The sequence below is a fragment of the Fusarium vanettenii genome (assembly GCF_000151355.1).
Source record: "Fusarium vanettenii 77-13-4 chromosome 1 genomic scaffold NECHAsca_1_chr1_3_0, whole genome shotgun sequence".
Classification (NCBI taxonomy): Eukaryota; Fungi; Ascomycota; class Sordariomycetes; order Hypocreales; family Nectriaceae; genus Fusarium; species Fusarium vanettenii.
Window position 1 is genome coordinate 1,468,990 of NW_003315881.1, and position 25,960 is coordinate 1,494,949.

Below are 25,960 nucleotides of genomic sequence, written 5' to 3' on the forward strand. Positions count from 1 at the left end.
GGTTGGCGGGCCCTGGTGGTCCGCCTCACGATCCCGACGAACGGCAGCCGAGTCGAAACGAGGCTGGAGCTGTTCGTTGTAAGGTATCTAGGATGGACAGATGAGAAGCGGAAGATGAGATGGAGCATGGAGCAACGGAAGCGCTCCCTCTGATATTAAGGTTCCACGTCAAACCTCGTATCCCTCTCTGGGCATATTCTTTTTTTTTTTTTTTAATCATCACGACGACTGTGTCGATGGAGGATGGGGCATTTACATTACATGAGTGACATGGACATTCAGATGCCCAGTCAAAGTGGATGAGCAAGACTCTGTTACATACTGGAGGGGGATACACGAGATGCTTTTCCTGGTAGGGGGGAAAGACGGAGGGCAGACGGACCCATGGGGAAAGTAATGACCCGTAGAGATGCATTCATGATAGAGAAATTTCACTCTTGGGGTTGCAACGTTGAATGCTGGGATTGTTACTATGGATGTTGGTGATGGTGAATGATAGGACGACAAAGAGGCTTTTTGATTAGTGCGTATGCGTGTCTGAGACCACGTCTTGGGCAGGGGGGGCTCTTCTTTTCTTCTTGGCCCCCTTCTCTCACCCTTCTGTGTGGACTAGAACTTTGCTTTTTCTTGTAAGAGTAGCATTGTCTCTGATTGCGTGGTAGTATTTTTTCTCTCTGTCATTCTTCCATGCCGAAAAGTGCCGTAACGGTCAAATTGCCGGTCAATGTCATCCTGCTCGACATGGGCAAATGCCGTGTGTGCAGGCCCAGGGGCTGGTGAACTTTTCTTTTTGCCTCGTGGCGTGTGTTGCCCTTGCTTTGAGATGATGTCTCCATTTTGATGGGTATGAATATCCTTTCTTGTCCGGGAAGAGTAAAAAGATGTATTGTTGCCCTGTGGTTATTAACTGCATTCTACGAGTACTGCGTCCTTGGTCTTTTGATCGTGCAGGACATTGTATATCTTGCATGCTGAGAATCTTGTTTCTATGGAACTGGGGATATTGCTGCTTGAGTTATGATGCTTGCTGTGTGTTGGTTGTGTCGTGTTTGCTGGGAATGGGTGCAGGGCGTCTTGCAGTAGACGGCGGGAAAAGGTGGAAACAACTGTCCCAAACAGGGCATCGATTGCCATTCTGGGAGCAATCAGATCATGGTTTGGCGAGTGTCGATCACCCGAGAATACAGGGGTAAAAGTGACCGTCTAGGTACTGAGCTGAGGGCTGAGGGAGAGAGTGAAAAAGAGACCCATATCGACAAAGTGATAGTTGACAGGCTGTTGGTAAGACCGTCCAGGGCTGCTTGGCACATGACCTTCTGAGGTAGCAACGTTAGTAGGCTTAGAAAGTTCCCTTGCCTCTTGCTTTTTGCCCTGAACTTGACATTTACCAAATCAGTTCCGCCCTCTCGTTAATTAACGAGCTGTCTTGATGGTCTGTCTGTGTGTTTGTCCGGACACGTTGAAACGCGACGCTAAAACAAAACAAGACACTCTAATAGGACAAAACAACGAACCACGTCCTATGTTGGAAACAATAGATTCAACACCAGGGAGAAACATGAATGCCAAAGCGTCACCGCTGCCACCAACGGTCAACCTACCGTAGTTTTCATGCTGGACGTTTAGACTGGCCACCCTAGAGATCGAGCGCCCTCCAAGATAATCAGCTACCGCATGTAGGACAGCATGGGGCCCCTTTCCTTGGCGTACATCGGAGCTTGTCCATCCCGTGGCCACAAAAAAGAGGTTTAGGTCGAACCTGAGCCCCTTGAGGCTGCTGGAAAGCTTCTGTGATGCTCCACCTGTTGCACGCCGGCTCCGCTCGCTGTACCTGAGGCGACGGGAGGCGGCCCCAGCCTTAGCTTAGACCACCTGGTGACTCGATCCTGCATGGAGAGAGTGAGAGTGAAAGAGAGAGGCCGGCGCTATCGTGAGCATGTTGGGACAAATCAGAGGCTGCATCTACTAGATCCGATGAGTCGTGGAGAGACATGGCTAGCTGGGTAAACAACTAATGTTGACTAGAATGTGAATAACCTCACTCAAGATGGCAAAGATTTGCACGCCTCGACGACTTCCACAGGCGCGACTTCCGACGACCTCAAAGCTATACGGATGTCTCTCTTGTACGGACAGTAAAGCTCATTGGGCCGAAGTGACGGGTCGCCCGTTTTACGAGCTGTCAATTGCCAAACGGAGCTAAGAACGGCTGGGACATGCAAGTAAGTCATTGATTCAGAGTAGGTGTGAGCGGGAAGACTCCATCAACGGGTCTTGGCTAATTATTCACACACGCCCCCCTTTTGCAGCCCGTCAATGTGCGGCCTTGTTAGCTTACGGTACGGCATCTCAGGAGAAGGGAAACCGATGGCAATTGAAACCGTGTTCGTCATAGACTGGACTTCGGTACTTGTTCAATTGGCTGTCCTTTTCTTCCCCACGTTTAATGTTTGAGGCGACCAAAAGCTAGCTGAGACAATGAGCAAAGCAAGGAACGAGAGAGACACGAAAACTTGTTGACTCGACTCGTGGCTTTGTCTATCGTTCTGTCTAGTAGCCTCGCAGCTTGGCAGGGCATTTTTTTTAAATTTTTTTTTTCGTCCTGTCGATCTGCCAAAGTCAAGAGCCTTTCACCCCTTGTTTATTGCAGAGTATCATTCTTCTACTGGAAATAGACTCGCTGCAATGTAATCCTTCAGAAAGACATGTTGTTCCTGCGCATGGGAGTATGGTCACTTCCGAAATGGGCCATGACACGGTCCAGAACCTGAATCCTTCGGGAAACGGAACTCGCGCGTCGACTGTTCCTGAAACGAAACTTTTATCGGGTTAAGATTGGACAAGACTCAAAGGTAAACGCTTTCAGGGACTGGAAAGTAAAAAGAGACTGGGGTTGTCGGGGTCCCGCTGCGGCCCGAGGTCCTTTGTTATCCACCGCCCACCACCACCCGCCGCCCGCGACGCCGAAATCCGAACGAACCGGTTGACACTCTCTAACTTTTGTTTCCTCAGTTTGTTTGCTCTGTCACTGGGAAAATCCTGTAAGCTACCCTTGTCCCTTGCCCAGAGTTAGACTGGCAGCAACTGCCGGACAGGGTGTAGAGAACAAGTCTACGTCTTGGCCCCAGCTTACAACACACACGCCCTTCAACAGAAAGAGTGATCGTCAAAGAATCGAACAACAGAAAAAAAACCTGGTCCTTGTTGCATATGGATTAACACCCCTTATTTGGATAGTTGTCAACACCTTTACGGACATCCTCTTGCCTGACCGAGATGGGCCCCCCCGTCGACGATCCCCTCCCCCCCTTCTTCACTTGCGGTAGGGCTGCTTCTTGTACTCGGTAGGACACTTCCGAACTGCTACGACAGATTCCTTGTTTCTTTCAGCTTTGAGAGAGTGTAAGTGTAACAGGTGAACCGAAACATTGGCAGAGATAGTAGAACCAATAAACCTAAAAAAAAAAAGTGATATCACAGAGTTTACTAGAGTCCAACGTTGGGTTCAAAGGGAGGTGACGCTCCTGTCTCACTAGCCGGACCTTGGAAAAAAAAAGCACAGAGACCAAGGATGTAAGTTACCGCGGGTAATCTTGTTCAAGTAGACTCTCTTGTGGGGGAAACAAAACAATGCATTGGTTCGACTTACATGGGGTGTGGGCATGTCAAGAGACAAACCACGGACTCGAACCTCCTGCGGATCACGGGAGATTGGCACTCGAGCAGACTTTGTTGAGGACTACGGTGAGAGTGTGTGAGTTGTCAGTCCAGCCCCCTTCGGAAAGAGAGACTTGTACGCTTCTCACGATGGTCGATCTCGAGTATATATAGAGCTTCATCTTCCCCTCCATATCACCACTTCTTCTTCATCAGCATCAGCATCTCATCTCCTGCTCTTCACTTCCCTTCACTTTCTCTCACAGCAACCCAACCAAGCACTCGCTTTCACTCACTCTAATTAACTCCTCTTCACCATGTTCTTCTCCAAGATCGTTCTCGGCCTCGCCTCCATGGCCTCCATGGTCGCCGCCATCCCGGCCCCTGACGCCCTCCTCGATACCACTTCTTCCATCGCCGCCCGCGACTTCACCATCCGCGATGACTCCTCTCTCGAGGCTCGTGGCAACTTCAAGTGCCCTACTGGCATGTCCTACTGCCCCTGGACCCGTGCCTGCTCTTGTCCCCCTGGCCAGGCCTGGGATGGCAAGGCCCGCAAGTGCACTGGCAAGACCATCACCGGCTGCTGGCCCAAGCCTTCGCCTTCGGCCTTTGTCGATGTCAAGGTGAAGCTCGGCGCTTACTGCGCTAGCTCTCCCTACAAGATCGTCAAGTATGACGCCCACCACGCCTACTGCCAGGCCAGCCTCCTCAACGTCGTCTTTCTCGCTCCTCTCGAGATTGACGCCGAGATCTCTCTCCTTGGTGGTAAGCTCATCGACATCAACGCCCGCATCAGCCTCGCTCTTAAGAACGTCTGCGGTGGTCTCGCCGGTCTCTACCTCGAGAACGTTCTCGATGCTGTTGCCCTCTTCAACACCAACAAGTACGGCTACGCTGTCCGCCCCGGTGATGTTGTCGGTGGCCTTCTCTACGCTGTTGTCGACCTCCTGAGCGGCCTCACCTGCGCCCTCGGCCTCGGTGGCTGCAAGGTCTATGACTGTGTCTCTTACTGCACCAAGGGCTGCAAGAACTACATCGACGTCAAGGGAACCATTGGTGGCTACATCAACGGCCTCATCGGTTTCTGCCTTGTCAACGATGTCATCCTCATCGTCAACAAGGTCGGCGCCATCCTCACCGTCACCGTCAACAGCCTGCTGTGCATTGTTGGCAGCCTTCTCCGCAGCCTCCTCGGCATCTTCAACTGCAACTGTGCTTAAGCGCCCGGTCTTTCAAGTCAAGAACCGAGTGTTTGCACTTGAAACATACTTACACTCACTAAAATTGGATATAAGGAGATGGGATGAGCTATGATTGGCATTATTAACTTGGAGGATTTCATTCTTTACAATATTTGGGCTTCTACTAGGTTGCCTTAATCTTTTTCATTAATAACTGTACATGAGTGCACGTAAACAATATAACATGGGTTGTTTTGAGAATCTTGCTTCATTGAGTGATTGCAGCGATTGCAGTAGAGTGAAACTCGGAAATTACATCTCTGAGGAACTAGCCTGGGTAAAAAGAACTCCTCAATTCCATTACAAAACTCCTGGGTATTGATATCGACCTGATATCGACAGTTTGTAATGCCAACAACCTATTGATACACAATCTTCCAAGTAAGCCCTCTACACACTTGACTCATGCCCCCACTGGCTCCATGATCTGTTTACCAAACCCATCCACTGAGAAATGGCTAAAAGACTCTTCATCATTCTCGTCCATTAGGAGACTCCTGTCCTCTGTCTCTGGAACCAACTTTGCGTACAATCCCTCACCAGCCCTTGCCCACGTCGGCGGTAGAATATCCTCATCGTCCTCTGGCGCTGTTGTGATGACTTCAATAACGCGTGTGCGCTTTAGTATCTTCTTGGTGGTCTTGTGCTTTGACCTTGCTTTGCTACTTATAATAACATGACCGTGCCGTGGTTTTTCTTCATGCTTTGATGATTTGTGAACGCGAAAGGGGGTTGCTAACTGAGCCTCCCAGTCTGGTGAATCAAATATGGGTAGGTCAGGGTGTCTTTTCGACACAGACACAAGGATGTCGACAAGGAGGTTAGGCTTGAGCTGGTCACATAGAGAGAGGACATTCAGAAGATCAGTCTTGCGCATCTGGTCAAAGTACTCGGTCCGCTTTGCTGCAGTGTTAGCGTTGATACTCTCTGCAACAGCTGCAAGAGCTTGACTTACTAATGAGTCTGGAGCGCGCCCTGCGCCGAACCCGACGAGTCCAGGCTTTGCGGGAACGACACCCCTTGGGAGAGCGGCCAGACGCTTCTGGCGAAGCTTCTCGACCTCATACTGCCGCTGCTGGCTCGATTTTCCCTTGAACCTGACCGCCTGTTCTTGACCTGCAGAGCATGCAGCACAGACGAATATCGAGCCAGCCATGGCCTCACTGGTGATCGTGGGAGAGTGACACTGATGATGCCAGGACCTGAGACACTGCGTGCACGTAGCCAAAGGGCCCTGGCTCGTCTGCGCAGACCCCTCGCATTTCGAGCACTGAGCCGGCTGCACCGTGAGCCGAGACTGAAGACTTGGCTGGGGAGCATCTGTCCCCTTTGCCACCGGGAAGGCGACTGTGCTTTGCGTAAAGTCAACCTTTTCCATCGATGACTCTCTCTTTCTCTTGGTCCCGGCGTTGGACGAGCTCCACGCGGCTGAAGTTGGATTCGCTGACATGGGCAGAGTCTGGAGGAGGGGCGATGCCGACGGCACAGGCAGAGTTGCATCCGGATCGTGAGCCACTGCCGTCCTTAATTTTTCGAGTGTGTTTTCTTGGCGGCTGCTCTTTATGCGGTCCATGATGATGGAGGCGTTGGATGAGAACTGGGGGGTGTACGAGGCTTGATCTGGTGAGAGCAGCCTCAGAGAGGCGCCGGCTTCTGCAGATGTATCACCGTTGCGCATGTCGTGATCGGCAGATTCGATACCTCCCACCATGACTTGATCTTGTAACCCATCCATCTTGTCGAGATGTTGAACCGCGTCGACTGATGAGGCCTGCCAGCTCCTATTCGCGAGCCAATGACCTGGCGTGCTGAGGAAGGCGTCGGCGCTGAATGTTGAAGCTAGATGAAGACTGAGAGAACAATGAAACAGAAACAATTGAGAATTGACCAAAAGAATTTTTTAAAAACCTGTTGCGCAAAAGTTGGCTCTGACGGGGAATTGAAGTCGATGGCATCTGAGCTCAAAGTGAGATGTCGCGATAAACTTCACGTGGGGTCACGTGAGTTCACTCGATTGAGAAGGCTTTGCAATTGTTCTTCCTTGGGGCAATTTATATGCCCTTGAATATTATTTTATTCATTCACATATTTCCTCTATTCTTTTTCTATGCACGCTTTATCCGACAACGCCCTTTTCTCTCAATGAGATGACATCGGCTTCACTCAGGCCGAGATGCTCCTGGAGCACTTCATCCGTGTGCTGACCCAAAGTTGGCGGCACACTTCGAATCGTGGGAGGGGTTTCTGATAGCTTGATGGGTGTGTTGACCATCTTGATGGGACCGCACTCTTGATGATCCATCTCGACAACCATATTGCGTGCCTTTGTGTGCTCGTGGTTGAGCGTCCCTTGCACATCGTTGATGGCGGCGTAGGGCATGCCCTTTCCTTCAAATATCTCGAGCCACTCCTGTGTTGTCTTGAGCTTGGTAAGCGCCTCGATCTTGGCTTCGAGGTCTTTGCGGTTGGCGACCCTATCGGCATTGGTCTTGTAACGCGTGTCGTCCTTCCAGTGGGATTGGCCGAGCCCGTCACACAAGACGCCGAATAGCCGATCGTTACCTCCTCCAAAGAGGATTCCTCCGTCCTTGGTTTCAAACGACTTGTATGGCACAATCGAAGCTATTCCAGTTAGCAACTCGCGCTTCAAATCCATAACCAGACTCACGATGGGCCGTGCCCCAACGACCGGAATCCTTCTTTCCGCTGATTAGACAGCTACTGGCGATGTTGGCCAAGGTAGCAGTCTGGCAGTCACTCAACGCAACGTCAATGTGCTGGCCCTTGCCAGACTTGGCCCTTCCGAGGAGCGCAGCCATGATGCTGTTGCTAGTATAGAGACCGGTTGTTAGGTCAGTCACCGCAACACCAACCTTGACTGGTGGACCATCCCGTTCACCGGTAATGTGCATCAAACCAAACTCAGCCTCGACCATCACGTCGTAGCCGGCTCGGTTGGCGTACGGACCCGTTTGGCCATAGCCGGTGATGGAAGCATAGATCAATGCTGGGTTGATCTTGCGAAGAGTCTCATAGTCCATCGAGTACTTCTTCAGAGTCCCCGGAAGGTAGTTTTCAACCAGAACGTCGCATTTTGCTGCTAGCTTGTGGAGAACCTCGACTCCCTCCTTGTGCTGAAAAGACAGGCCTAGAGACTTTTTGTTTCGGTTCGCCTGGAGAAGGATGAGCATCCAAACTTGATCACAGGGGATTCTCAACATACCCCGAGGAAATAAGCAGACTCGCCAGGTCCCTTAGCCGATGAACCCTCCTTGTACTTGGCATATGGAGGCCCCCATGCCCTGGTGTCATCGCCTCGAACAGGGTGCTCAATTTTGATCACCTCAGCGCTGTGCGGTTGGCCAAGTTAACGCCTGGCCAGGGTCTTGATGACATCCAAATCCTCCCAAACTCACCCAAGGTCACCCAAAATCTGAGTACAGTATGGCTGTGACGGTCAGCGCTTGCTGGGGGTAACGAGATTGCGGATAAGAAAACTCACACCGGCCAACACTCTTGTCATGTCTAGCACGCGAATGCCCTCAAGCGGAAGACCGGTTCCCACGGCGCTCGAGTACCGACGGACGCGCAGCAAGCCATTGAGAGGCTTGGAGCGCAGGGATCTGGCGGCAGTGAACAGGCTCATGGTCCACGAGGCTAGAAGGTGTTCAGAGGCGGTGCAAACAGAAGTTCTTCAAAGAAAAGAGAACCAGAGGGAAATTGAGGTCAATTAATAAGATTGAAGCGATCGAGACGTTTACACCGGAGCCGGAACAGGAGCCGGAACTCGAGTTGATCTTGGCGGTTATGAGCGGCGGGGATTCGGGGCTCCTCGGCATGCGATAGTGTTAACCCGCGCCGGGCGATCAAGCGTCAAGTCTTCGGTGCCGAGTCAATCTTGCCGTTGATGAGTGTCATCGGCTCCGAAAGAGTTGCTGTGAGAAAAGGTAGACATTTCGGAGCCGGTGTAACAATCGCCAGCCGCATCACAATCATGGGATGGGTTCAAGTTGAACATTGATTGAGCCACGACGGGAAAGATGAGAATATCGCCGCGAAGAAAGTGCCGATTGAAGCGAGTGTGTCGCGAATTCACGCTGGCTTGCGTTGCATTGTGGGCGCAGCAGAGCAAAAAATCTGGGGGGTCGTCGATCATCCATAGCGGCTGAGGCTGCTTGCGATGGGCATCAGCCCCCTAACAACCTATGGAATCAAGCAAGGCATTCATCATCGCGCAGCCAAATTCAGGGTTCAATTCGGGCTTTCAATAACAAAGGATCGATATACATCCCTTGCATGAAACATTTACAAACGGCCCGAGACACACCGACTTGGAAAGAAGAAGAAGGCATCTGTTGAGTTGGCTTTTTGTTCTCTTGTATCGAGCAAGTCCTTGCTTACAGCAATGCCCTGTCCTCCAGGCGGACCGTGCCAACCGGGGCCTGCTAGAATGTCGGCTGTGTACAGTAGAGCCATTCCATTTCCATTCCCATCCCATGCAATGCATCCATTTATGGCCATGGATGCGATTGCAGCATCTCCCCGTCCCGAACATGCTGTTCTGAAACAATCTTCTCTGGGTCATTAGTTAAAGTAGGACGACTTGGGCGTTGTTGGTCGTGATCCAGGCGTTGACATAGCCTCCACCGGCTTCTCGTATTGGGCATCGTGAAGCTTCTCTTTTTTTACGCCTCTGGCTGTCGAACCACCCCCTGCTCGTGCTTGCTTTCCGGCTTTGGCCAATCCGCGCCTCAGCCTCCCTTGGCGATCTATCACACTGCAAGCCCCAGGCCCGCATGAGGCTGTATCGGAGGACTCCCAGAGCGAGCGCCATTCTCAGCTGTCTCCCCCCAGACCAGACCTCAGCTGCTCCTTTCGCAGCCTAACCCTTTTGTCGCATTGACAGCGAGGCGAGGATCCCTTGTTCTCCTAGGCCTTACTCTCGTTGGCGATAGGGTTCTTGATCCGTCATTACACACCGACCTAGGACGGCATATGTACGTCTACTCAAGCCCTGGCTGGACTCTGAAGCCAATTATAGAAACTGACAAATGAGCCGCCCGCCGTGCGCCCACCCTCCCGTCCTTCTCCCGTGTCCCTCTCCGTGGACGGTCGGAAGATTAAGGTATAGTGCTTTTGATAACCCAGTTACGTGGCATTGCGCGGCTTGTATCCGTTGCATGTTGGTTCCCCATTGCCCAGGATCATGGTTCTCGTTCCCCAGGATTCCCCCACCTCTGTGGTGTCGCAGACATACATAATACGGGCCTTGTCTGCCCTCGTTGTTGGAGGGAGGACTTTTTCCATGAAAATGTCATCGTTCTTTCGTATCTCTCTCGTTTCATTTGTTTTGTCACCATCGCCGTCATGGCTATTCTATCATACCTCTACTCGTGGGTGAAGCCGCGACAAAGTCGGCAGGACGAACAGTCCAAGACATTCACCTTTATCGGAAAGAAGAAGCGCACAAAGTCAGACCTCCCAAAGGTCGACGAGGAGGAGGATCACCAACGCCAGATCATGATTCGCAAGTCATTACAGAGCCGCGCCTCGTCGCGTGCCACCGACAGGGTGGAATTCGAAGACGGCGATACCGAAGAGGAGGAACGCAACCCGGGCCTGAAGAGCGACTGGAAAGCCTACGAGGCCGATATCCAGCGCAACAGGTCGAAGCTGATGCGCATCCATCCCGGAGTTGATCGCTCACGAGCCCGCGCCGGCTCCTCATCGAAGCGACCTCAACCCTACCCTTCAAGCTCAGCAAATCCCCAATCACCGACATTATCAATTACACCTGAGAGCCCAGCTTCACCGGGGATCGGAAGAGCATTTTAATACCCATACAAACAAAACAAAACCCATGATTATACGAGACAGAAGGAACGGATTACAGATTACGATCCCGTGTCATTTGGATTGCGCAAGGAGTTGGATATACCACATGGCTACGCGCCGACACAGAGACGACTTCAAGATTGACGTCTTCATACTCATGTCAGAGGCATAATGTAGATTCAAGCCTCTTTTAGTTTTACCGGCATAATGAAAACTTTCAACCGTTAACCTCCTTATCTGAATATGTCGTTGGTGTCCCTTTTAGGCCCGTTGACCTCCTTATCCAGAGGTGTCGTCGTTGTTGTTCCCCCTTTTAGGCGCCAATCTCGTTCGTGACCTCGACAAACTTCTCCCACTGCTTCCAGGCCTCGCCGCTCTTGAGAGCCCAGCGAGCCCTTCTGACGCCCTCCTTCCAGCGCTGCCCACCAGGGCCTCGCTCCTTGATGACCTGGCCGTCGTCGCCAGGCCCCATGTTGCTGGTGTCGGCCTCACAGATGCCCGAAGTCACCAGCAAGGCCGCAGTGTTGATCAGGATGAACTCGAGGAGTGGAGCATCATCCGGCAACTCGTCATGCAGGATCTTGGAGAGAATCTCTGCATTCTCTTCGGGCTCCTTGCCTCCTGACACTGTGTCCAAGGAGTGGGTGCTCAGGCCAAAGTCGCTGGGATGCACCTTGAAGTGCTCAACTTCGAGCTTGCCCTCGCTCGTCTCCTTGACCATCCAGCAAAGAGTGTTGCCAGCGCAGCTGACCTCGTCGAGCTCCTCCTCACCGCAGATGATGAGGGCTTTTTTGAAGCCGGCCATGCACAATGCCTCCGCAAAGGCTGGTCCAAGGTCTCTTCGGCCGACGCCAATGACGCGAGCCTCGAGAACATCTTCGACGGGGTTAGCCAGGGGCCCAAGGTTGTTGAAGACGGTCCTCCAGGGGAGCTGCTTGCGAACAGGCGCGACATAACGCATGCCCGTGTGGAACACTGGGGCGAACAGGAAGGTGTAGTTGGTGGCCGAGTACGCCTTGACCAGTGTGTCTGGTCGGACGGCGCTGATGATGGGAGGCTTGGGCTGCATGCAGTTGACTAGGTCGGCGCTGCCAGACTTGGATGTGCTGGCCTTGTTTCCATGCTTGGACACCATGAGAAGTGCCGAGGCAAGGATGGAAGACGTGGTGCTGATGTTGAAAGTGTTGTGACCGTCACCACCAGTCCCAACAATGTCACACTGTTAACAGGTCAATATTAGAGAATGGGAGCGGTGCATGCAAACCTCACCAGACCACCTCTGTAGTTGCCTTCCTTTCTCCCCCTTCGCTCAATGACTTCCAGGAGTTGCTCGACGGGGATAGGGGCAGCCGCTTGGCGCATGACACGGGCACACTCGGCCAGGACATCAGCCCTGAAGTCCAGCCTTGTGAAGTGCAGGGCCATGAGGAGCGAGGCCGTCTGCGCCTCTGTCACCTGGTTGGTGAAGAAGTGCGAGATGGCCTCGGCAATCTCCTGCGGACTGACATTGTTGTCGGTAGGCCAGAGCTTGGTCAGAAGCGGCTTGATGTTGACGGGCGGGAGGGCCTCTTGTGCTTGAGAAGCCATGATTTCTGAGCAATGATGAGATAGGAAGCCGCTGGAAGTAGAGCGAAGGTGCTAGATGGTGAACTGGGAGATGAGGCGAACCACAGGGAAACTATATAGAAGTTGTACTCCTACACTTTCTTTGTTAAACCTCTGACTCTACCTTTCGAGATGCTATTGACTCAGTCTTTGTTTGAGGGTACGTACCTGTTTGCGGAGTGGTTCATATGCCCTGGATGATTGGCCGACCTCGGACAACAATATTAAGCCACCGGGAGACAACAATCAGTATCAGAATTGGTGAAGGGGTCAAGGTTCAGTGAGATTAGTAACGGGATGTCAAATGGTTACTAAATTTCAAAGACTTGATACTCTGCACTGTGTTTGTTATTGTGGTGTTGTCGTTTCGAATTTGCCGTTTTCATTGAATGAGGCTGGAGAATCTCATGGAAAGGGAAAGTTGCTGGTGTTAGCAAGGAGTACCTGAAAGAAGACAATTTCACCCTCAAAATGCTCCAAAAACAGGTATTCCCCGCTAGCTTATCTAACCACCAGTCCCTGACAGCGGGAGCTTAACAAGTGGGGTGTAAACACCCAAGATAACAAAAGTCAATTTTCAATGTATATGCTCAAATAATTTCGAAGCGTCTCGGGGATTCTGCCTCATTATTGTCAAGCCATTGAATCGCTTTATCAAGGCTGTCTTGCTTTTCAATCACTTTCAACCATCTCACTGGTTCGGAGTAACCGTGAGGCACGTGAGGCTGCCTAGCACCGCCGCAGTGAATCACTGCGCCTGCTTGGGCTTTCTTCCAGCTTAGTCATCACATTGGAGGTTCATTTGGCCTCCTCTCACCTCTTTGAGGCAGCAATTCATCATAACCTCAACAACAACCTCAGGAACCTCTGAACCTCCGCACTTCAGCGATCCTCTGACCCTAAAACACAATACACAAGTCTCAAGCGGCGGAGCGACACGTCTCCAACATGGTACCGCCTGGCAGCGGCGATACGAAAGAGGAGGCGTTCCAAGAAGATTTGAACAACATCCTGTGCTGCCCCGACTGCAGAGAGATCCCGCCAAACCTGATCGAGGAGTTCTCCAGTGGTGATGTTGTGTGCGAGAGCTGCGGCGTCGTAGTCGGAACCCGGATCATCGACACGCGCTCAGAATGGCGTACCTTTGCCAACGACGACCAGGGCGGCGACGACCCCAGCCGTGTTGGTGGACCGCAGGACGAGTTCGTTGAGGGCCAGCAGCTCGCGACCACTGTAGCCTTCTCCGAGTCCAAGGCCCACAAGGCTCTGTCCCGCACCCAGAACAACACCAACCAGGACAAGGCTCAGAAGGGTCTCATGCAGGCCTACAAGGAGATCGTTTCACTGTGCGAAGCTATCAACATGGGCCAGAACGTCTCCAACGCCGCCAAGCACATCTTCAAGCTCGTCGACAAGCACAAGTTCCTCAAGGGCAAGCCCCAGGAGGCCGTCATCGCCGGATGCATCTTCATCGCCTGCCGGCAGAACAACGTGCCTCGAACTTTCCGCGAAATCTTCAACCTGACCAGCGTGAGCAAGAAGGAAGTCGGACGTGTGTTCAAGCAGCTGCAGTCCTTCCTGCAGAAGCTGCAGGGACAGGATGGCGAGGCTACAGGCCTCAACGCCGTCACAAACTACGAGAACACATCCGTGGGCGCCGAGGATCTCTGTGGCCGTTACGTGTCTCAGCTTGGATTCAAGAACCAGCAGAAGATCTCCAAGATCTCCCGGGATCTGGCTGAGCAGGCCAATGAGATCTCGGCACTCGCAGGCCGATCACCCCTGTCAGTCGCCGCAGCATGCATCTACATGGCATGCCATCTCGTGGGAGAGCCACGCCCGTCTCTCCCCATCGCCAAGCAGGCTGGTGTCAGCGACGGCACCGTCAAGACTGCTTACAAGCACCTATTCGCTGCTCGGGAGCAGCTCATCAAGAAGGAGTGGCTCGAAGCCGGCGGCAGCATGGACAACATCCCCCAGGTTCAGGTTTAAGAACTGCGGGTGAAGAAATTGGGCATTGCGATTGTTTATAAGACGTGTTTACAAAGCGATAACGGAACAGACCAAAGATTGTCTTTTCTCTTTATATTAATACATGATTTTAGCGCGTCTCTCTCCTATGTGTTGATTTGTCCCTGGTTGTCATTGGATTCTCACGCTTATTCTCGAAAGGGCATTGTGTCGTGTGTGACGATAGCATCAGTGAGGGAACTTCTCAAGGCCTAGTGCCAACAGGACCGAGTTTGATAGTATGACTAGTCAATACAGAATACTCATTTATTCAAAATGATGATGGTGACTTCACTGTTGGCAATCCGTGGGGTTCCCACGAGTGAAATAGTTGAAGAATATGGACATGTCACAAAACACTTGCTATTGACCCCCAACTGGGACATCCTAATCAGATTCTTACTGACACCTTCCGTTTCTTGTTGTCATATCATTAAAATCTCAAAGCAAGTGAAAAGTGATCTCAGACAGAGTCAAGTGGATTGTGGCTACGTATTGACGGCCCCTCATGCATGTGCTTAGGTGCAGGCGAACCATACATCGAGTGTGTCAAATGGCTGCATAGGGAACCGAGTTGGTGTGTTGAATATTCGCTCTCGAGTTGTATAGCCATTGCATGTATTTCGTGACTTTTATTGAATTCAAACAGTTCATTCGTTGTCAGAAGCCTTTGTGTTCAGCCTGGTGTTGGTACCTCAACAGAGAGCCCAGCCGAGTAGAGTGATGACTATATTGTTTGTAATCGAATGTATTAAACACTCGTTCGACAGCCTGCCTACCTTGATGTGAGATATCGTATGCCGAATATGAACGGCCCGGATGTCTCACACGATATTTACCCACAGATATGTGTGTCAATGACACTGTGGATATGTTTAATGATGATCACTCACAATATACCCTCCAATCTTGTGCCAACCGCAGAGACAGAGACATGAGTGTAACTTTGTATCTTTACTACGTACGTCGCAGCCGGGGTTGGTTTGCAACACAATAACCTCGCAAAGCTCGTTCTGCACTGCCAGGTCCCTTCGTTCTGCCTACTGCATCACACCCTTGCCGCGCTGGGCAGTCCCGTGGGGCAGACCCCCATCACGATGCGGATACCAAGCTGCAGCAGGGCCCAGGTCTAATTGCAACCGTCGTAGCCGATGGGACGTCGTCGATGGTCTCGGAGGCCCGAAAGGAGGCATATGCACCTGGGCACGCACATCTGACAGGAGAGAGGTCCAGAGTCAGAGCTTGGTAGAGAAGCCGGGCGCAGAAGGAGAGTCGGCATCGACGCTACGGCATGTCTAGGAGGGAGGCGTCTTCGCTTATCATTCGATCGGCTGCCGGGGGTGCGTGCTGCAGGTCATGTCTGAAGACCGAGTTGAGTTTCTCTTACAAAATGCTCAGTAGGCGCTGACGGGACGGCGCTTGCTCGCTCGCTGTCTCCATCGTGAACGGGCGACATAGAGAGCCGTGTTACGATGGGGGTCCGGCGGGCAACGGGCGCTTGGAAGGTTCCATCCTAGCCAAGACTGAGGAGATGGCGAATTGGCAGTCAAAGTGTCTGACCCGCGAATAAGAGTCGCGACATTTGACGTTGGGGCCATCTGCGAGTACCGGCATGAGTTGTTGTCAAAGTGGAAATTGATGGGGCGGGAATGCCGTCGAAGAAAGCGAACTCCGCCGGATGGACCATGATGGCTTTACAAGGAAGAAGAGGAGAAAAAAACCTTTCAACGTATCATTCGAGACTAGGGCGTTCTGGAAAGCTCTGAAGCTTAGACCGGAGCTTGGAGCAACGGGGGATCCCGCCGGACGATGGCTTCACGGACGGGTGATGGTGGTGGCATGGGGTGAAGTAGCCGGACTTTCAGTTCGGTGAACCGGCTTGGACGGGTCGGAAGATCTGAAACCGTCTGGGCGGCGGACGGCCCTCCGGGAACGGCGGACAGCGGGGCTTGGCGCTGGACTGAACGCCGAAGGAGTGACGATCCAATGCAGGCTACGTAACTTGTGTATGTACTGTACATACCTACGTATGTATGTATATGGGCGGCTCGTACACTGGCCACTGCATCTCCATATTTGGATTGAGTGACGTGAGAAATATTACACGAGGGCTATTGAGCCAGGGAAAGACCTGGGAGGTGGTTGCGAAGAACGATGAGGCGCGTGTCAGCGACATCATGTGAATCTAATTGCAAGATGGTGTTGCGCCACGGCCGTTGAGTGGTGTGCTCCTTTTACTTTTGGGGGGTGGTATAATCTGGAGAAACGACGACAACCTTTTTATCCAACGACCATGAAGATTATTACTAGAAACCATTCTAGATTGAGGAGATTGATGGACAAAAAAAATACCGGGACATGGATACACTCAAGAGAGAAAAAACTGCCCTGGCATGTGAGAAGTTTTGATGGAATTGCCTCATATGGAGAATGGGGCATCGGCTGAGGACCCAGGTTGGGAAGCCCCACACGATGCCAGGCACCCTGACATGTACGTGCTTGCGTCTTGCATCTTGCGTGTCTTTTTTTTTTGTTTCTTACAATGATAACGAATGTTTTTGACAATTATGCTTCTGATTATCATTGTTTATTTGTTTGTCATTGAACCCATGGTTGAAAAAAGAAGAAGAGGAAAAACAAGAAGAACAAAGTCAAGGGTGTTATTTGCCCAGACCAGGCTTACGCTATCTACGTAGTAGGTAGCAACAAACAAACCAGGATGCCAAATGCATGTCATGCCACGAGTTGTGCTTTAGCGGCACGCACGCGCGTTTCTGAGCGAGAGCCACAGAGCCCATGATTGCCATGAGCCGTGAGCGTTCATCGGATTATCCCCAACTCCCAACTCGACAAAAGTCGGCTAGCAGGGATTAGTAGACGTGGGATTCTCGAAAGGGAATTGTCGACATCCCGGAGCGCTTTTGAAGCAACCTGCAATCCCTGTCGAGGACCTGCTTGTTAAGGATTGGATAACTTTTGGTTCAGACCATCCCATCCCATCCCATTCAAGGATCCATCCATCCATTCACTGCCCATTCCTCTCTTGCCGGTAAATTGCAATGTTGGTATCGCCATGCACGTCCGTCGTAGAAGGCATTTCGTAGCCTGCCCTTCTCGTGGCCAAGCAGCATCCACTGTCTGTAAGCGACGTCCGCCCACCATGGATTTTCATTCATGGGCTTGACGTGCCTGCCCACATTCACTCATCCATATCGGTGCAGATACAGGGCACCCCCATCTTTCACCACCACCACCACTGCTACTATCACGCTGCTGCTACCTCTCTCCCATCCACATCCATCCATTCATCACCACCACCACCACCACCGCGCCAGGGTCCATATTGCCTGCCCCATGCTTGCTTGACTCTTGCCTGTCTGCCCCATAGCAGCATGGAGCAAGTAACTCTGGCCCCAGCCTGGGGTGTGGACTTGCTAAGTTGTTTGCTTGCAGAAAGCACCAGCACCAGCATCCACCATTTCTCTGCAGGCCGCACCCGCATCGTGCAGCCAGTGGCTTGAAGGCAAGCTCAGACCTCGGGAAACGGGTTCACCAGAAGACAATAAAATGCAACCATGTCAGACCATGCTCCGGTGCGCACCAGGGTCGTAAGATGGAGTAGTTGCAAGCTAGGTGTCTTGTCTACAGTCTACGATTCGTCTACCGGCCCGATGCACCGTGCTCAACGAGACCTCTCTGGTTTTGACTAATTATAAACCGCTCCCGATGATTCAACAGACGCGATCCAAGCAGAGCTAGCTGCCTACCTTGGTTAACAACCAATACTTCAGCTCAGCTCTCTCTCATCTTCACAGGCTGGACCTTGACGAGAAGGAAAAGGCGAGGCCGAGAGCTAATCCACCCGCCATCTGATCTGACGAGATCTACAAGGAGACAAGCAAGTTGTGCTGAGTGTGTGAGAAGGAAAAAGGCTCGTGCATCGCTCAGAGATCCAATATCAAAGAGATCCAGTCGTGATGATGCCTAGCTTAAAAACCGTCCATGCCCGCGCCTTGGTAGCCGCTGCTCCTGTCCTCTGCTCCGGGCCCGGAGCATCGTCCTCTCTCAGTATGGCTTCATCTTCCGTTACCTGGGCTGCCTACCTATGGCGCTTCATCGTGAGCATGCTGGCGCCCTCGACTGCCCTGCTCCCCTTTGGCGCCTGGGCCGCCTCCGTCTGGGGCTCACCCGTCCCCTCCGAGCTGTACCTCCAACCTCACCACCACTCGGCCCAGCAGCAGCAGCCTATGCAGACGGCCCTGCCCTTTGGTTCCAGGACAGTCTCCGACTTCAACTGCTTCTCCCCAAACCTCCCCAATGTCACCATCTACGCCACGGGGGGAACCATCGCCGGCTCCGCGGGCTCCGCGCACCAGACGACGGGGTATCATTCCGGTGCCCTCGGCGTCCAAGCTCTCATCGACGCCGTGCCGCAGCTGTGCAACGTCGCCAACGTGCGCGGTGTCCAGTTTGCCAATGCCGACAGCATTGACATGAACTCGACCATGTTGATGATGCTGGCCGAGCAAATCCAGGATGATCTCGACAGCCCCTATACACAGGGCGTTGTTGTGACGCACGGCACTGATACTCTTGATGAGTCGGCCTTTTTCCTCGATCTCACCGTTCAGAGCGACAAGCCCGTTGTTATGACGGGCTCAATGAGGCCTGCCACTGCCATCAGCGCCGATGGACCCATGAATCTGCTCTCATCCGTGACGCTAGCTGCAACAGAGAGCGCCCGTAGTCGGGGAGTCATGATTGTCATCAACGACCGCATTGGATCCGCTCGCTTCACCACCAAGGTCAACGCCAACCACCTCGACTCTTTCCAGTCACCGGACAGCGGCCAGCTGGGCACTTTTGTCAACATTCAACCCGTCTTCTTTTACCCGCCCTCCAGACCACTTGGCCACCGACATTTCGATCTTCAGCGCACCAATGGGCGCTGGCCTGGGCACCAACTCTCCCCTGATGCGGCATTGCCCCAGGTTGAGGTGTTGTACGGTTATCAGGAGCTCAGCATCGGCATGTTTCAAGCGGCCATTGACCTCGGCGCTCGAGGGATTGTGCTCGCTGGACTCGGTGCGGGCTTCTGGACGTCAGCAGGCACCGAAGAGATCCGGAGAGTGGTCCGGGAGACGGACATTCCCGTTGTGGTCAGTCGGCGACCGGAGGGCGGTTTCGTTGGCCCATGTGAAGCAGGCATCGGCGCGGGTTTTCTGAACCCTCAAAAGGCGAGGATCCAACTTCAGCTAGCCCTCGAGACAAACATGGACAATGATGCCATACGGGCCCTGTTTGAACATACAGGAGTGCATTAAAGGGGGGAAGCGAAGTGAAGCTCAAGCAAGCATCATGACTTTTTGCATTTCAACAGCATCAACAGCACAGCACATATTACCAACAGCACAAGTACACGACAGATGCGGGTAAACGACACCAGGGTGACAGTATCACCACATGCATGCATAAAAGAAAGGGATGGTATTTTTCAGGGCGCAAGTTTTTTTTTCTTTCTTTTCTTACTTTGGGGGAGCGAACCAAAACAAAAAGGGGTTGGCTATCTGCTTTCAACAAAAGATGATTTCTGTTGCGTTTTTACCAGCCCAGGATGGGTACAAGATGGTATGGATATAAAAAGGTATGGGTGGTATAGTGTCTTTTTTACATTTGCAAAAGTTGGTGAGTTAAAGAGAAGGAGAGTGTCATAGTAGAGTAATCGTAATATGTACGAGACCTATGATATGATATGACCTAGAGGGAGAGTAATGAATAGTTAATAGCATGAGATTCTTCACAACTCATTTACTTTGTCCATCTTGTGTAACCGTTGAATGACGTCTGGGATTGTAGTTATTAAAGATGATATGATGTTGCTTTACAGACAAAGACCCTTGTTCAACGTCACCCGTCTTGGCTTTCGTCTCGCCGGTTTAAGCTCCTGCGGAAGAAGCAAAACCGACAAGCGAGGTGGTACAGTGCTACGTGGTGGTGGTACTACGTACATCAAGGTAAGGTACGGATACAGTACTCTGGGCGCGGACCGCCAGACGAAGAAGTCTAGAAGGGTTGGACAGCTCCGCTATTATCGAATCAACTTGGGTAGGGATCCTGTGAACGATGAGAGCGCGGTGGAGAGGTGCGAGTGGTCCTTGACGTTGTCAGACCAGGGGTAAAGAGCAGGGCCAGCACGGACATTGTTCTGAATTTGAGGCTACGATAGCAGGTACAAAGCAGGGAAGAGTGGCTGATCTGATGGACGGGGATGGATAAAAAACGGTGCCCTTTTGCTCCAGGTCCACCATAACGGTGACAGTTGTTCCGTCATGGAAGTTGAATGTAACTCTGCTCCAAGATGGAGACGGAGAACGTTGAGACGGTCCTTGCAACGTACGTCCTTGATGATGATCTAATCTTGGAAACGATGGATTAGACTTTGAGCAAAGATTGGATGGAAGAGGTGAGCTGAGCCACCGCCATCACAGGCCAGCTCCACGCTCCCTCCACGTTCCGCGCGTACAACGCACTCCATATTTCGCCTCTCCAGTCCAATCCATCCATCCCTTCCCCTTCCCCCTGCGGCTGACGGGACGACCTAATTTTCACCTACTCTGGGGTTTTCGGGGAGTCCGAGAGACCGTCATGAGAATTATCATGGCCTTTGCACACGATCATCAATCAGCCTAGGACGAGGCTACCTTTCGTTATTATCCATCACACTCTTTTTTTCCTCCCTCTAGTGACGGCGCTTCCAGCCAGTCGGACATCGGGCGAAACAGCCCCGACCACGCCACGCCCGCCTCGCTCATCCCTTCCCTTCCTCGTAGCGTAGCATAGCGTTGCAAGCAAGGCAAGGCAAAGGAAAAAAAATACGAAGATCGAGATCGGGCCACTCCAAGAAGCCGAAACCCTGGCTTGTCTTTCCCCCTACAACGGCCATTAGGTCATGGTCACAGTTCCAAGAGTCGGAGCACGGCACGCAAGTCACTCGTTCGTTTCAAGACGCGCATCCAACTGCTTCCTTTGCAGCTCTTGGCCTTCCTCCACGACTAGCCTCAGCCAGCTCGCTTGACCCCTTTTGACAATCAGCCAGCCAGCCAGTCAGCCATCATGTCCCCAGGCCGCTCCGACCCGGAGGCGCGCCCAGGGCCTGAGCCGCCGGGCAGGGACTCCAAGGTCCGTCGCCGTTTTGGCCGTAGCAGCAACGACGCCGGTCTCTCTGCGCCGCTGGCCCGTCGCGTCAAGGATGCCGCCGCGTCCCTCTACCAGAAGACCGTCGTCGAGCCCATCTTACGCCGTAAGCACATCGTTGCTGCCACCGATGGACGACATATCCCCCTCCAGCTCGAACACGACAAGCCTCTGATCGATACCCGCCGTGGCCTCTCGTACGTGTCCAACAGCATCCGAACGTCGCGATATACCGTCTGGGACTTCTTTCCCAAGCAACTCTTTTTCCAATTCTCTCGCGTCGGCAACTTTTACTTCCTATGCGTCGGTGTGCCGCAGATGGTGCGTATAAACTAGCTTGATATGATGGAAATGGTGCCATTGCTAACCCCTGGATCTAGATCCCGGGTCTCTCGACCACCGGATCCTACACTACCATCCTGCCGCTGCTTTTCTTTGTTCTCTTGACTATTTTCAAGGAAGGCTACGATGACTACCGACGACATCGCCTCGATCAATTGGAGAATGCTGGCTTTGCGACAGTTCTTGGAAGAGAAGATAGATATACGGGCAAGCTGAAGCCAATTACTCGATGGAGACGATGGAACCCGTTTGTGATCCATTCGACAGCCGAACCGCACCCCGCCCCTAACGATGAATTCAACGGACTACGATGGGTTCCTGTAAGATGGAGTGAGATCAAGGTTGGAGATATTGTCAGGTTGTGTCGTGACGAGCCTATCCCCGCCGATATTGTCTTGTTGGACAGCGATGGAGAGAACAAGCTCGCATATATCGAAACCATGGCACTCGACGGCGAGACGAACCTCAAGAGCAAGCAGGTCGCACACGCTTTGGAAGGTTGTGATACTCTCGAGGGGATATCCAAGTGCAAAGCCGAATTCGTTGTCGAGGATCCGAATCCTGATCTGTACAACTTTGATGGTCGCGTGACCGTCAACGGCAAGGCGGTTCCATTGACTTCGAGCGAGGTCATCTACCGAGGCTGCGTCATGCGAAACACCAATGCTGCCATTGGCCTGGTCATCAACACGGGAGAGGACTGCAAGATTCGCATGAACGCCAACAAGCACCCGAAAGCCAAGAAGCCGGCCCTCGAGCGTATCAACAACAAGATTGTCGTCACTCTCGCCTTCTACGTCGTTGTGCTCTCTGTAGGCGTGTCAGGCGGATATCTCAGATGGCAAAAGAGCACCGAGAGGCATTCGTGGTATTTGGAGCACGCCAAGGTGCCCTTCTACCAGATCATCATTGCCTTTATCATCATGTTCAACAACGTCGTCCCGCTGGCCTTGTACATCAGTCTAGAAATTGTCAAGATTGGGCAGCTCCTGATGCTCAACTCGGATATTGAGATGTACGATGAGGAGACGGACACCCCTGCGCGCTGCAACACCAACACTATTCTCGAGAATCTTGGACAGGTCGGCTATGTCTTTTCAGACAAGACGGGAACTCTGACGGACAACGTTATGAAGTTCCGTAAGATCAGTGTTGCAGGAACGGTCTGGCTTCATGAGATGGATCTTGAGTCCAAGGTCGATGAGATTGAAGCCGCCAAGTTGGGCGACGAAGACTCATCAACCAGCGAACCGTCTGTCTACAAAACTGAACCTGTTACAGTTGTTATTAGGGAGGAGCTCCAGGAGCCGACTTCGCCGTTGCCGCTTGCGTCTCCATCTCACCCGCCCCTGTCACCTCGGCCATCCATGTCACGTCGCCCTTCCATGGCCCCCTCGAGGCCTTCAATGGCACCTTCTAGGATGTCGTTTGGCAGCCGCAGATCATCATCCCAATGGCGCTCAACCGGACGTCCGGATCATGTCCAGCCCGATGTGACAACAAACGATCTTATCGAGTACATCCGTCTTCGACCTAACTCAGGATTCGCCAGAAAAGCAAAACAGTATATCTTGGCGGTAGCACTATGCCACACTTGTCTGCCAGAACACAAAGAGAATGGCGAGTTGGAGTTCCAGGCTGCATCTCCGGATGAGCTCGCTCTCGTGAGAGCGGCTCAAGAACTTGGTTATCTCGTCATCAACCGTACGACTCAAACGATTACGTTGCATATCACTCACCCTGATGGTCAAGAGGAGGAGCTCAAATACGAGGTCTTAGATGTTATCGAATTCACCAGCGCACGAAAGAAGATGTCCATCATCGTCCGTTTCCCTGATGGACGTATCTCGGTTATCTGCAAGGGTGCTGACTCGGCTATTCTTCCCCGGCTTAAGATGTCGCAGCTCGCTAAGCAAAAGGCGACCGAAGTGCGGAAGAGTGCTGATCTAGAACGCGAGATGTACCGACGAAGCGAGCAACAGGAGCCTCGGAACAGTTTCGGCGGCAGGCCCAGTCTTACAGTTCGCCGGAACCCGGGCATCTCTAGGGATAGAAGCACCAGCAGACGGCCTAAGACGGACAGAAGCAAGTCCTTCGAGTTCAGCAGACTTGCCCGTCGCTCAGAGGATAGGCCTCGCCTGTCTATTGCGGCTCGCGGGGTGTCAATCGACGCACCCAGGGGTCAGTATTTGAATACTCCAGTCCACTATCAGCAACCCTTGCCCGATCACTTGGCCTTCCTAGACGATCCGATCATTCTTGATGACTCGGAGACCTTCACAAAGTGCTTCAAGCATCTGGATGACTTTGCAACTGAGGGACTGCGCACTCTGATGTTTGCGCAAAAGTTCATCTCGGAGCAGGAATACAAGACATGGAAGAAGGTCTGGGACGAAGCCTCAACCAGTCTCAACAACCGTAAGGAGCGCATTGAGGAGGCTGGTGACATGATTGAACAGGCCTTCGATCTGGTCGGCGCAACTGCCATCGAGGACAAACTGCAGAAGGGAGTTCCTGAAACTATCGACAGGCTACGCAGGGCCAACATCAAGATCTGGATGCTGACGGGCGATAAGCGGGAGACGGCTATCAACATTGCGCACTCTGCTCGAATCTGCAAGCCTGGCTCTGATTTGTACATTCTCGATGTCAGCAAGGGTGGCCTGGATTCTCAGTTGGTTGCCTTGTCTGAGGATCTTCAGGCTGGTTCGATTCACAGCGTGGTTGTTATCGACGGCCAGACGCTTGCAGCCGTGGAGAAATCACCCGAGTTGTCTGTTCAGTTCTTTAAGGTCATGCTGCAAGTCGACTCGGTCATCTGCTGTCGAGCATCACCGGCCCAAAAGGCACTCCTTGTCCGAACTGTCAGGTCTCGCCTCAAGTCGTTCCGAGGAAAGAAGAGACGAGGACTCACTCTAGCGATTGGCGACGGCGCAAACGACTTGGCCATGATATCGGCAAGCCACGTCGGCATTGGTATTTCGGGCAAGGAAGGTCTTCAGGCTGCTCGTGTGGCAGACTACGCCATTGCTCAGTTCCGGTTCCTGCAGCGGCTGTTGCTTGTTCACGGGCGATGGAACTATGTTCGCACCGCCAAGTTCATTCTTTATACGTTCTGGAAGGAAATGTTTTTCTATCTACCCACGGCGCAGTATCAGAGATACACTGGCTACAGCGGTACCTCTCTGTACGAAGCCACGAGCTTGACTGTCTTCAACACTTTATTCACCAGTCTGGCCGTTATCTGTATGGGAATCTGGGAGCAGGACCTCAGCGCCGAAACGCTCTTGGCTGTCCCCGAGCTCTACGTTTTCGGCCAGCGCAACATGGGTCTGAATATCGGCAAGTTTGCCCGGTGGATGCTTCTCGGAGCCGTCGAAGGAGTCATTGCTTGGTACGGTGTCTGGACTGGCTATGGATGGATCTCACCGTCTGCGCGTGACCAGGGGCTGTATGCTCTGGGAACGCTGGCATTCTCGGTTGGGGTCCTATGGATCAACTGGAAGCTATTGTAAGCAACGCAACCTCTGAGTATGACATGGAACACTGGCTAACTGTCACAGTATCTTCGAAACCCATTACAAGTCGGCGATTGTCATGGTAAGCTTCTTTATCACCACGATTGGCTGGTTTGCTTGGTTGGCTTTCCTTGACGGGGTTTATGCGCCCTCGCCTTCTGGTCCATATGCCATACGCAATAGCTTCACTCACCTTTTTGGCGACGACGCCGTGTGGTGGTCAACTCTGTTCATCGTTCTCGGACTCATCGGACTCATGGAGATTGTCATGAAGTCCTCTAAGCGGCTTCTTCTCGTCGGCGGTCTTTGGCAATGGCCGCCCTGGGGTCAGAGTCGACGCGGAGACAACATCGAGGAATGGGACGTGGAGCTTTGGCAAGAGTTGGAACAGGATCCTGCCATGCGGCAACGCCTCCAGCGCCTGTCCCGCGATGAGCCGGTGGACGAGGACGAGCCTGACCTGGACACCATCATTGAGGAGGAAAGGAGACGGTAGCATGTATAGACTGGGGTTGTCTGGCGCTTCTTTTGTTTCTGTCTGGTGTTTTGATACCC

At 52.5% G+C, this 25,960-nt stretch overlaps 7 protein-coding genes across 7 annotated transcripts; 5 read left to right on the plus strand and 2 right to left on the minus strand.

The window, feature by feature from the left end:
• The first annotated feature begins 3,848 nt into the window (after positions 1–3,848).
• On the plus strand, positions 3,849–5,076 carry NECHADRAFT_98794 (uncharacterized protein). The gene has a single exon (XM_003053500.1). It carries the CDS (start codon positions 3,975–3,977, stop codon positions 4,878–4,880), a length of 906 nt encoding a protein of 301 aa, XP_003053546.1. The 5' UTR covers positions 3,849–3,974; the 3' UTR covers positions 4,881–5,076.
• A 1,941-nt stretch (positions 5,077–7,017) lies between these two features.
• Positions 7,018–8,547, minus strand: NECHADRAFT_31128 (uncharacterized protein; the record flags this gene model as incomplete). Its single annotated transcript, XM_003054216.1, has 5 exons — positions 7,018–7,523; positions 7,570–8,074; positions 8,125–8,251; positions 8,318–8,349; positions 8,404–8,547. 5 exons carry the CDS (start codon positions 8,545–8,547, stop codon positions 7,018–7,020), a joined length of 1,314 nt encoding a protein of 437 aa, XP_003054262.1.
• A 1,695-nt stretch (positions 8,548–10,242) lies between these two features.
• On the plus strand, positions 10,243–10,954 carry NECHADRAFT_98795 (uncharacterized protein). Its single transcript, XM_003053501.1, has one exon. It carries the CDS (start codon positions 10,269–10,271, stop codon positions 10,734–10,736), a length of 468 nt encoding a protein of 155 aa, XP_003053547.1. The 5' UTR covers positions 10,243–10,268; the 3' UTR covers positions 10,737–10,954.
• Positions 10,955–11,049: 95 nt separating this feature from the next.
• Positions 11,050–12,323, minus strand: NECHADRAFT_31263 (uncharacterized protein; the record flags this gene model as incomplete). Its single annotated transcript, XM_003054217.1, has 2 exons — positions 11,050–11,955; positions 12,006–12,323. The coding sequence occupies 2 exons, from the start codon at positions 12,321–12,323 to the stop codon at positions 11,050–11,052; spliced, it is 1,224 nt and encodes a 407-aa protein (XP_003054263.1).
• Positions 12,324–13,289: 966 nt separating this feature from the next.
• Positions 13,290–14,426, plus strand: NECHADRAFT_65613 (uncharacterized protein; the record flags this gene model as incomplete). The annotated part of the gene is made up of 1 exon (XM_003053502.1): positions 13,290–14,426. One exon carries the CDS (start codon positions 13,290–13,292, stop codon positions 14,331–14,333), a length of 1,044 nt encoding a protein of 347 aa, XP_003053548.1. The 3' UTR covers positions 14,334–14,426.
• A 3,902-nt stretch (positions 14,427–18,328) lies between these two features.
• Positions 18,329–19,675, plus strand: NECHADRAFT_90082 (uncharacterized protein; the record flags this gene model as incomplete). Its single annotated transcript, XM_003053503.1, has 1 exon — positions 18,329–19,675. The coding sequence occupies one exon, from the start codon at positions 18,329–18,331 to the stop codon at positions 19,673–19,675; it is 1,347 nt and encodes a 448-aa protein (XP_003053549.1).
• A 1,789-nt stretch (positions 19,676–21,464) lies between these two features.
• Positions 21,465–25,901, plus strand: NECHADRAFT_90083 (uncharacterized protein; the record flags this gene model as incomplete). The annotated part of the gene is made up of 4 exons (XM_003053504.1): positions 21,465–21,866; positions 21,926–25,398; positions 25,589–25,844; positions 25,884–25,901. 4 exons carry the CDS (start codon positions 21,465–21,467, stop codon positions 25,899–25,901), a joined length of 4,149 nt encoding a protein of 1,382 aa, XP_003053550.1.
• Positions 25,902–25,960: the final 59 nt, after the last annotated feature.